This window comes from Acanthisitta chloris, unplaced genomic scaffold (genome assembly GCF_000695815.1).
Source record: "Acanthisitta chloris isolate BGI_N310 unplaced genomic scaffold, ASM69581v1 scaffold40441, whole genome shotgun sequence".
Taxonomy (NCBI): Eukaryota; Metazoa; Chordata; class Aves; order Passeriformes; family Acanthisittidae; genus Acanthisitta; species Acanthisitta chloris.
Genome location: NW_008656184.1, coordinates 28,164 through 40,189, shown reverse-complemented (window position 1 = coordinate 40,189; position 12,026 = coordinate 28,164). Strand labels below are relative to the sequence as shown.

The following is a 12,026-nucleotide window of genomic DNA, read 5'->3' as shown; positions in this document are numbered from 1 at the left end:
TTTGGGCAAGGAAGAACTGCGTTTTGAACAGCAGCTCTCAGCTAAGAAAGCAGAGCTCTAAAGGAGCTGGTTTGGTGTTGCTGTTGGGCAGCATACATACATTAGACTTGAGTATGAATCAGGGATTACTTCAGGACAACAATTACTGTGTTTTCTAAAATCTGTCTGGATTTTCACTTGAATCCTTGCCTTATGAAATCCTTGTATTTGTGTGCCACTTAATTCAAGCTCTTCTCTTGGATGAGAACTGAAGGAGTAGTATTGAAGATAAAAACATCTAGGTAGCTGTTTAGACAATCATCTCCATTCCAGACCTCCTGATAGAAACCTTTCTGAGCAAGGAATACTTAGCCTTCATGCAGGGTCCTTGTTAGACAGGTTAAGTACAACCTATCAAGCCCCCAAAATACCAACTTCCTGAACTGTTACAAGAGATGTCATGTAGAATTCCCAATGTAGTCTGAATGCCTGGTCACTGCAAGTTTAGCCTCCTCATGCCTTGCTCTCTTAAATCTACTTGTTTGACACAATCTCTGTTTAAATGAGCAGAAAGAAGAAGATTTTGAACAGCAATGTAGTTGCACATCTGAACAGTTTAGGACAGAGTTCCCTTCTCTGCCACAATAACCTCACACCTGCAAAGGTGAGCCATAGGCTGTACTTTTCCTCTGAAGTTTGCCTTCTTCCTGCAGTTTTAAGTGCTTGTAGTGTATATACTAAAACCAGATTACTGCTACAACTTAATACTTTGTCCTGTGTTGCCTCCAACATGCTGCCCAGCTACTGTCATCGTAGTGTACAGCTGCTGCATGTCCAAGGACAGTAACTGAGTGGGAAATGTAGGGATTTTCCACAGTTCAGAGTGGCTCCATCTATAGCACTGAAGCTTGGAATCTGACACTGCAGAGGAACTTACTGTCTCATTTCTGACTTCACGACATTCTTTCTCTGTTGTACTACCTTTGGACCTCTATGGTTGAGGCACTGGCACAGGTTGCCCTGAGAAACTGGGGCTGCCCCATCCCTGGAATTGTTCCAACCCAAGTTGGGTGGGGCTTGGAGCAACCTGGGCTAGTAGAAGTTGTCCCAGCCTGTGGTTGGAATAAGGTAGTCTTTAGGGTCCCTTCCAGCCCAAACTGTTCTGTGGTTCTTAAGAGCTGATGCAGCCTAAGACTGGGGGTTTTGGCAGTCTGTCTTTAGCTTCTGTTTCTGTTTAATGGGCTCCGGATTATTAAATACGACTTAACGTCTACTAACAATTGACATTTGACCTTCCTGTCATCTTTCATTTGTCAGAATCTGTCAGTGTCCAGATCAGTGTCTGTGTGTTTATGCCAGAGTCCATCCCAATGGCTGCACTAAGGCATGCTGGTAGGACATGAAGCATAGGGTTATCATGCTTTCCATTTAATGGATTTTTTCCTTCCAGAAATGTTTGTAACAGTTTGCATTCTCTAAAGCCATGAATCCCATCTTCAAGGACCAGTGAAATACCAGTTCATTTTCTATTTGCACTGCCCACTGGCAGTGCAGTATCTGAGGATTTTCCCTTGCCCAGAAATAGCACAGCCCTTATCCTTCCTACCCCTGTCCTTAGCAGGTTCAGGATGTTTCCTTTCTTTCAGTGAGGGATCTTCAGAGGGGTCTGTAATAGAAGATCTAGTCACATGCTTAAAATGTGTTGGGACATTTTCAGCTGAAGTTGCGTTGTCAAGATCAGCTGCTTTGCCTTGACAAAGAGAACAAAAATGTGCATCTTCCAAAGCAAGACCAACTCACTCATCTTGGTGAGAGCAGCCATGTGAGGGAAGTCAAGAGATGACTAAAGCAAAGGAGGGACCTCTTCAACTTCTGATTATATATTACTCAGCAATACCATTTTTCCCCAAGCCTAAATAAACATCTGTTGGAAGGTATCTCAAAATTCCACTGGGGCAAACTTCAGAGCGCTGGCTAAGGGAGTCATGGCTCACTGCACGTGGTTCAGTGTTGTGTGCTTCTTTATTTTAGTTACTGTGGGACTTAAACGCCTAAGAATTGTGCACTTAGGAAGTGTTAATTTAAAATAGCTGAACTGACTTGTAAGTGGGACTGTAAGGCTTTTCTGTCATGGTACTTACTGATTATTGCTTTTAGACTTGGGAACTATGATACTTTGCTTCAGAATTGCCATCATTATTTTTATCATTATTAATCATTTCAATACCTGGATTATTTCTATAGCAGAGTTTTGTGGAATTTAGGTTAGTGTCTGTCATATTTTTCTTATCTGGAAATTGGATTTGTAGATTCTGGAGAATCCAGTTTTAAGGGAGATGAGGTTTGCTTATTCAAATTACTCCCAAACCCAAAATTTGTTGTCAACTTCTACAGCTAAGTAGAAGGTAACAAAGGAATCTAACAATGTGATAAATGATTGCATGGTTGGATTGTACATAAGTATGTTTTGATTTATATTCCTTTGCTATATGTCTGGGGAGAGTTACAACAAACTCCAGTGCTTTACAGAAGCACAAAGTACTGTCTATTGTCCTGGGTTTATTACATGTCTGAAAATTCAACAAGCTGTTGCTGAAGCTTAATGTGTGTTTCACTGTACTGCGTGGCAATCAATCCAGTTGTTTACTGGGATGTCTCAGAGTTAGAGGTCAGTGATTACAGGCAGATAGCTTTATTTGGGCTGTGTGTGCAGCTCTGTTCATCAACCTCCTATGTATTCAGAGCTTTAGGACCTTTAGTGATTGCCAGAAGTGTTTCTAGTAAATCTGCACATGCCAGAGGTAATCTGTAAGAAAAATTACACCATTTAATTTCATGCACTTGCTGACAAAAGAATTGGAAAAATACCCTTGTCAATTCTTCCAAAATTTCATTCACCATTTGCAGAAGTAACTGTAGCCTTTGATCTGCAGTGCTGCGCTCTCATTTTCAGAACATAGCAAGTCATTTAAATAAATGGATTTTAATATTAGAACTGTCTGGATTATAGAGTTGTCATGCAAACATAGCCAAGCTCACAAAACGAAATACATCCAGAAGGCTTTTAGCCACTGGACACAGTTGCATTTTATTCATTAGTGTCTGAGGCCTTTTACAAGCCTGGTTCAGGGTTTCTCTTCCCAACTGCTTCCAGGGAAAGGTTTTCTCTGGGTAAATTTGACTCTGTGTACAATCAGAATCTTGTTTGCATCCAGCCTTTGTATTCCCTCCACCACTGTGCAGGGCTATTATAAACTGAAGAAGATGTATTTTTCCATCACACCCAAGGTCTGTTGGTGTTCCAGTGTTATAGGTGTGGGTGGTGTGCTGTGATTGAGCCTGTGAAGGAGCTGAGTTAGCTCCCACAGGAGCTGTGGCAGTGTGGGGGCTCCTTCACTGCTTCGTGTCTTGCAATCTGGCATATTCAATATTTATTTTCCTTTTTAGGCTGTTCCCTTAGAGAGCCCAGCCCAGCTGGAGCACAGCACTAGCACTTCCCTGCCTCTGCTCTGAGGACTGGGTGTAGCTGGGGCACTGCCTGATCCCATCGTGTTGGGCACATGGCACCAACTTAAGACCCTTCTATCTCCAGGCATTCCAGGCACTGGACTTGTGACTGGCAGTGGGAAGGGCTGGTTGCCTCAGTTTGTCTGCATGAGACTTGAAAGATGTGTTAAGGAGTTAATGTTGAGTATTTAGGAAGATAAAATTAAGAACTATATGAAGTCAAAGCACTGAAGACTGACACAGACAGACCTAAGATACAGACTTGCCTGTTTTCCAAAGAGTTGTTCTGGTTTTTTAGTGGGCAATGTGTACAGAAGAATGGTTTCCTAATCAGTATAGAAAGCTTATCCCGATGGAGTTGACTTGTATGTACTTTGTCTGATCAGGCCCAAAGTCATCTTTCAGTTTGTGCTGAGTTTTGTATTATAATTTCTTTTCCCCATCAAGGTGGTCATGTGCCACTCATGGGCTCATTCCCAGCACATCCCATTGAAGCTGGATTTTTGAAGTATGGAATTTTCATTAGATTTCCTAAAAGATGTATTAAATAAAACTAGATTTAATTATATTCTTGGCTCCTCCTGTCAGAAGGACTTCCTAGGGAATTAGGCTGTAGCTCAAATGCTATGTTTAAGCATTATTTCTCAATCTAAATGTTTGGCTACGTGCTAGCTCTGTCATGCTGACACCACCATTTACTTGTGCTTCCTAAATGCCTTGGAGTAGCTTGCTTGCAAGTGCACCTGGTGATTCTGTAGCATGGGGATGTGAGCTCTAACAGCCTTCTAGTGGACATTAAACACTAAATGCTGCAAGTATTGGACAGCCTGACAGACAAAACCTGCTGAATTACAAGTGAAATGTGCTGCAGGGATGTGCAGGTTTGTGCCTGTATAAGAGGTGCATGTTGGCAACTAAAACTTTGCAAGATCTGTCCCTGTTAAGTTGCACCAAGAACAGAGTGAGCCTGTGTGAAACTGGAAGTTTCTGTACCAAGTCCTGCCTTGTGTGTATGTTTCTTAGTTGGCTTTGCAAAGCAGGGAAGAAGCAGATTCTCTTGGAGACACAAAATAGTACTGGGATACTGAGCACTTATTTACAGGATGTATAGCAAGATGTTGTTTCATGGTGGTGTGTGTAATCATGTGTGTAATGTGTTTGTTCACTGGACAGAATGAAGTGTACAGCAGAGATGTTAGATGTGTGTGTTCAAATCTGGCATTGTGTGATTGTCAGGGGTGTGATGAGGCTTGGGCATTATTTTAATGGTGGGTTTTAATGTTCTTACGTGGTGAGGAGAACAGTTGTAATTAAGAACATAAGAAATGAGTTAGTAGTTCAGAGCTGTGGCTCTCTGAGCACCTGTGCTGTCTCCTACAGTGGTGGAGGCCATGCAGTGGCAACATGAGCATGTGGTCAGCACCTGTCAGAGTCACCACTGCTGCTCTTGTGTTCACTCAAAGGAACGTGCCTACCTGTCTCCTTTGACACCTTTCCACATGCCTACTGTTATGTGCTTAATTCCTTTTTGAACTTGGTGGCATGTTCCTGCTTCCCTCCTTTTGTGGCATTGGTTCCAAGGCTTACCTACTTGTGTGCCTCTGCTAACCAGTCTTCTACCCTTTGTGCACGTTCCCCTATTTGAGGAGTTGTTTGCTGAATAACAGTTTTACCTTTACATTTCACATTTTACAACCTCAATCATATCCCCCTTCAGCTTTCTTCTCTCCAAAGGGTTCTTGCCTTGGTCTTTCATCACATGGCAGCAACACTGTCCTCTCCATCAGTCGTTCTGTCACACTTCCCACAGCACCACTATGTTCCCTCAGATAAAGGGACACAACTTGCACCTGTAACTTATAAAAATGGGCACACACAAGTTTCTGTAGTGCCAAAAAGCCGTCCATGCTCTGCAGCCCCTCCTGAAGTCCATGCAAGTTTTATAAGCCTTTTTGGCTGCTCTGGCACACCAGTCATGTTCTGTAGGGCACAGACAGAAGCTTTTCTGAGTAGGGTGGTTTTCTGTGCAGTGAGGAACTAGAATGAACAGGTAAGCAAAGAAACACAATAATAAGGCAGTTTTGTACAACCTAAACCATAAAATTGCTGGTTGTGGTTTCCTGGCTCAATGCATACTGAAAGGACTGTTTCAGCAGAATTGTACTTCCTGAGTTCTGCCAGGACATTTGCTAGAGCCACACACAAAGGGAATGTCTTTAGCTCTTCAGGCAGTTGTAAGGGAGAAATAAAAAGGGCTGCTGAATAGGGACCTGATTTGAGGTGAGAGCTGGCTGTGTCTGTTAGTAACTGAGAGATGTTACTTAGAGGCTGAGAGTGAGGACAGGGTCTGCTGCTGGAGGATGGGCTCCGTGTTGCCCGAGTTCATTTGCTCTTCCAGTGTTGGCCAATGGCTTAGTCCATAGAGACACCATATACAAAATTTGCAGCATGAGGCTTATACGTTCCCTGGTGCTGTGGCCCCTGGTCTGTGCCCTTTCCATGGCTGTTCCTTAGCTTGGTTTCCTTTCTTTCTCCTGTGTACTTCTCAGGAGCTGAATGTTCGCCAAGTGACACTGTCTGCGGACAAGGAGAAGTATGGAGTGAGGCTGAGAGCAGAGCCAGACCACATGGTGCTGGGCAAGCGCCTGAAAGGGGCATTTAAGCCTGTCATGGCTGCAATCAAAGAACTGAAGAGTGAGCAGCTGGAGAAATTCCAGGAGACAGGTACGTAGTGGTACAAACCCTAAACGATGGCAGTGTATCCTGTGGGTTTAGGGGAGTTTAGGACCTACTTTCCTCTTAATTATCCCTGTTACATGGTTTCTTAGGAGAATGGGATAAATTTTGGTTTTGTTATTTGCTGACAGTGGATTAGAAATGGCTGTGTGAACTGCTCTTAAACTGTGCTCCTGTTAAACTGTTCCTTCCCGTCACTGGAGGTTTAGGTTGAATATCGGGAAAAGGTTCTTCCCCCAGAGGGTGTTTGAACACTGGAACAGCTCCCCAGGGCAGTGGGCACAGCCCCAAGCCAGGGAGAGCTCAAGCAGTGTTTGCCCAATGCTCTCAGGCACAGGGTGTATTGTTGGGGTGTCCTGTGCAGGGACAGGAGTTGGACTGATGATCCTTGTTGGTTCTTTTCCATCTCAGGGTATTCTGTGATTTTAAGTGCTACTGTAAGCAAAGATGAAGCAGAGAATAAGTTGTTCTATGAGACTGAGTCAAATTAGAATTGACTGTATGTGCAATAGTTTTTATTCTAAAAGCATTGCTTCAATTCAAGAGTTACCAGTGGGTGTGAATTTTGCAGCTCTATCTGTTTAGTTAACTCCTTCAATGGAAATTTGGATTTGGTGGAGTATAGAGGTTATTTTTAAGTTGAATTCCATTCAGATGGTTCCACACAAACAGTTGCTGAAGTGCCTGTGTTTTGAGTGAGCTCTGCTGCCTGGAGAAGTGCCTGTGTGAAAAATGGGAATGTGGGATAGTGCAGTGCTGCTAACTAGTGCTTAACTGCTGTGGGACTGCACTGCACGTGCTTGAAGTCTGATACTTGTTTGAAGCTGTTTAAATTAAAAGTTATGGGGTTTTGCTCTGATGGTAAGAGATGCTTCGCATCTGCTCATTCTGCAGGCACCATTGTTGTAGAAGGACACGAGCTCCATGCGGAAGATCTCCGTCTCATGTACCAGATTGCGGAGGGCTCTGCCCAGTTCGAGGCACATTCTGATGCTCAGGTATTTTGCTGGTCATTTCTTCTTGCTTTTATTAATGGAAGAGTTCCTCTAGATGTAATATGAAAATGGTGAGGTCAGATCTGGGGTGGGGTTGTTAGTTCAGATACTTCCACTCATTGCCGGGGTCGGTATTCTGAACTCTGGAGGTGTTCAATACTCCCTCCACCATGATGTTTTTTTGGAAGGGAGGAGCTCTTAAACCACGTCTGAGCTCCTGAGTGCTTTACTAGTGGCTTGTTTCAAGTTTGTCACTTGTTCAGCTGTCTCCTGTGCATTACCTCAGGTTTTGGTTCTGCTGGATGTTACTCCAGACCAGTCCATGGTGGATGAAGGAGTTGCCCGGGAAGTGATTAATCGCATCCAGAAGCTTCGCAAAAAGGTTAGGAAGTGATGGTTGGGGACAAGCCATCTGTATTTCCCCTTTCTGCCATCTTCGGACAAAATGCAGCAGAAACTGACCTTTTCACTTAAACATGAAGCTCTGTATCAGTTGCTTCTCATGTGTAGCTTTCTGATCAGACAAAAATTATTTCAAAGCACTGTTTTCATTTTGAATTCCCATGTTATTAAGTAGCTTGAGTTGAACAATGAACTTTTCCACTCATAGGGAATGAACTACTTTATTTTACTGAGCCCCTCTTGTTTTCTATTTCTAGCCCTATAGAAGAGGTTTGGCCTAAGTTTAAGCAGCTCTGAGGCCTCTCTCCTGCCAAGAGTTGTGTTCTGTTCCCTCTCAGTTGCGGTGTGTCACAGCTGGGCTGCAGACAGCAGAGGCAGCTGAGCCTGGGACTGCCCAAAAAACCAAACCTATGTCCTAGCAAATGGCAGGAGACATTTCTGGCCCCCATTTGTGTACCTGTGTTAATGAGTCTGCTCTAAACAATTCTCACACACACAAATGATGCTGCCTGACCTTGGGGCTAGAGCTCTTGGTACCATGGAACTGCTTCTTCCCTGCAGTGCTCATCCAGAAAGAGCTGCACTCACTGTCTCCATTCTGTGCCAAGAGAGCCTGGTCACTGTGGGGTGGTGGCATGTCTAAAACACCTTGATTCTGGAGGAGAGAATGCTAGGTAATATTTAACTTGGTACCAAGAATTCCAAAGGTTTCAGAGCCTTCAAGTTAAAAACAGGAACAACCAAAAGCAAAACAATCTCCTGTCCTCTCATGCATATCCACATTGCAAACATGGAATAACGTAGGGTTTTCTGTCTTGGTGGCAATGGGCTGGAATTTGTTTTGTTCAGATTTATGCCTGAAGAAATCTTGCAAGAGCTCCAAAAGATGTGTAGAGGAAATTTTCCTGAGTTGTGTTAATTGGCAAAGATACCTGTGCAGTTAAGGTTATATAAATTATAGATGCATGGAACAGTCTGAGTTGGAAGGGACCTTTACTCAGAGTAAGACTGAAGAATTACAAGTTTGTACCAAAATAGCTATTTTTATATTATTTATACTTTATATATATACACCTATGTAAATGTGTATATATATTAACATATTTTCATACCTATAAAACTTAGGTAGATTTATTTCTGTATAAAATAAACCCAGGCAGGAATGTGGCCATGAAAGCTTTTTCATAGGTTACTGGATTATTTAAATGTAGTTCTGCAGTGACATAAGGCTATCATTTGTTTTCACTTAAATGAATACTAAAATACCTTATCTTGCCTAAACTCTCCTGTTTGAAGCCTCTTGCCTTTTTGACAGAAGGATTGTTTTATTCTAAAATCTCTAGTGGAAACAAATTCCTAGTAAATATCTCTAAGATCTTTTCTCCTTTAACTTGACAAGTATTCTTCTCTCAGTTTGCACACGTGACAGTCACCTTGCTGTCACTGACAGTGTCTGTGTGTGTCCTGCAGCGCAATCTGGTTCCTACAGATGAGATCACCGTGTACTACAGGGCCCAGCCAGAAGGTGACTACCTGGACACTGTTATCAAACAACATGCAGATTTCATTTTTGCCACAGTCAAGGCTGACCTGAAGCCTTACCCTGTGCCTACCTCAAAGGAAGTTCTCATCCAGGAAACAACCCAAGTAAGAAGGAAAAGCACTGCCATTAAAGTACCCTCCAAGCCAACCCATGCTAGGATGCTGTGAGTTGTTGCAAGTCCTGTGTAGTGGGGTAATGTGTCTGTGTATAGCAAATAGAGGCACAGAAAAACATGAATAAATACAGTTGTTGGTTGTTATTTTACATTAAGGAGTCTCGGTCACCCCAGAGTACCTCCCTATGGAGTCCTCTGTGGTCTGTGCTGTATGGGTTGCCTGCTGCACATTTAGTTGCTGTGCTTATGGGCTGGATGTGCCTCTGAACTGTTTGTCACACACTTAGACCTGAAAATAGATGTTGCAGAGAGAAACAGATGACTGAGATTTTAGTACAACTGTCAAGTCTTCCTTGGAAGTCTCTTCCTAGCCCTGCAGAGGTGGATTGCTTAGGACAGATGTTTGACTCTGTGTTCTGCTGCAACTAGCTTGTCAAATTAAGAACAGTGAAATGAAAAAGCCATTTAGAAATCCTCAGTGTGGAAGTTTGGCCCTTTGTGGAGAGCTGAGGACAGTTACAGCTGTGTGCAGTGAGGTTGTAGCTCAGTGCATCACCCGTGGCCATGATTACTTGACTTAGTCACGACTGCATCGTGTTCTGCACCAACATTTCCAGGGGTAGAGACTGTGAAAATGGGGATTCAGATTGCTCTATGCAGCTGCCACGGGTGGGGCTGATAGGCAGCATTGACATGAAAATGCTTCAGTGCCCATTGCTCACTTTCAGGTATAAAAGCAGATGGAGGTAAAAAACTAAGAGTGTATTTCCACATGTGAGTCTGTCAGTTAAGTCAACTGCAAGAGGATCATTGCACCAGAGTTCTGGAAGTTATTCAAGAAGTACCAGAAGTCTGCTTGATGTGAAATGTAGTCTGTCTTTCCTAGAAGTATTGGCATTACATTCAGGTTCATTATTTCTGTGAAGTTATCCTGGATCAATTTTTGATACAAGGCCTTAGTTTTGAACTCCTTTCTAAAAAGATGAACAGTTGCTCATAAAATACTGGAGCAGAAAAGCAGGTACTTGAAAAATGAGTAAAGAGTGGCACTTGCAAGTTTGTCTGTCACCCTTTGGATTGTGTTTTTTACCAAAGACCATCTCTAAATTTACCAAAAGATTGGCTTAAATGGCCACTTAGAACCATTTTTTCATATAAGTGATTTCTGGGTGATATTTGATAATTATAATTAAGAGGTCTTTTAAAACATGATTCCCATGAAAATTGATGTGGGCAGTTCCAGCCTGTACTGAGGTCAGGAAGAGACCTGTGCTAGGAACAAACTTGGACTTAAAGCTGTGGTTTAAAGCCCCTACAGAATAAGTTGTATTGCTGGAGATCCTCAGGTCTCTTCATCCCATCTCTCATTTGCTCAGCAAGACACATGTTGCATCTCTTGGAGTGCCTCAAGGGGTGACAGTCACTGGTAGCTAGTGGGTAGACACTCACAAAGGCTGATGTTACCAAGGCAGCTGTGACCCCAGTTGTTCTCAGTAGCCCCTTGAGGATGATGGAGGCTTCTCCAGACAGGGCCTGAGAGCAGGGCCTGTCTTCAGATCCTCTGAGCTGCCTCTGCAAGAGTGTTCCTCCCAAGGATATTCACTTTGGGATGGTATTTTGGGAGACTGTCATAACTACTCATGGCTTGTGAAAATGAGTCTGTTTATTCCACTGTTTTTCTGCCCTGTTAAATGCTGCTGTATCTTTAACATCTAGCACAGGCAAATTGATAGCTGAAGCACTTGGTCTCTGAAGGAAGAGATGGCAGAAAGTGCTATTTTTATTATAAGTCGTGTTTAGTGTGACAAGGCAAGATCTTAAGTTGTTTATTTAGGGAAAATATTTGTTGTCTGTTCCATAAAACAATAATCCTAATATTCCTCCTTTTTGCAGCTGAAGGGATCAGAGCTAGAAATTACACTTGTGAGAGGGGGTTTGTGTCAGTCTGTGGGTCCAGCCTGTGCCTACGTCAACCTCAAAGTTTGCGTCAACGGGGCAGAGCAAGGTAGGAATGTGCTTGGTCTCAGCTATGGGTGATGTGAAAGATGATTTGGGCAAGGGTGGGGGGAATGCTGGAGCTATGAATTTGGAAGATGGTGCAAACTCCCTACCAATAGAAGCTTTAAATAGCACTTGAAAATAAGCTTATTCAAAGCAAACCCATGATTGTCCCTGGGGTAAATAGGTGTGCACAGGAGTTCCACAGAGGGTTTGTGTGTATCTCTATGGGAGTGTGCATACTGTATTTGGGTATGTGCTCAAAGCAAGTACCTGGAGAACTTGTAATTCTTGATGGAGTGTTGTACATGTAGCTAATGCCTTGCTGTGGAGGAGCTCCTGGGTTTGACAAGCTTACATATGAAGTGTAGAGCTGAAAAGAATACCTAAAACCAGAGAACAGAATGACTGTGTCTTGGGTAATGGAGCTGAGTGCAGTGGTATTGGTAAAGGTATTATAAGGTTGGCTTATCTGTTAAAAAGAGAGAAAATTAAAGGTACTTAGGGAATTTTTTCCTACATGTGTTGAGAGTTTATGTATTGAAGTGTGTGCCTTGTTGAACATGGTCACTGAGCTGCTCCCTGGATGATAATGAATCCAGCTGTAAGAGCTGGTGAACATCTTGGAGGGCACAGAGTCTGTCAGTTTTTAATCAATATCATACTGGATTATACTTCAGGGACATAAAGTTTGACTGCTTTGATAATCAAACCAAATATAACTTCTATACTATAAAACTGAAGTCAACTT

General features: G+C 42.9%; 1 protein-coding gene across 1 annotated transcript in view; it reads left to right on the top strand.

Annotated features, from left to right (window-relative positions):
* Window positions 1–12,026, top strand: part of IARS (isoleucyl-tRNA synthetase) — a gene marked incomplete at its 5' end in the record, with an annotated part of 51,101 nt that overhangs the window by 28,092 nt on the left and 10,983 nt on the right. The window contains 5 exon segments of the mRNA XM_009084196.1: window positions 6,036–6,210; window positions 7,117–7,220; window positions 7,504–7,599; window positions 9,090–9,266; window positions 11,171–11,282. Of these exon segments, the coding sequence (XP_009082444.1) occupies window positions 6,036–6,210; window positions 7,117–7,220; window positions 7,504–7,599; window positions 9,090–9,266; window positions 11,171–11,282 (664 nt within the window).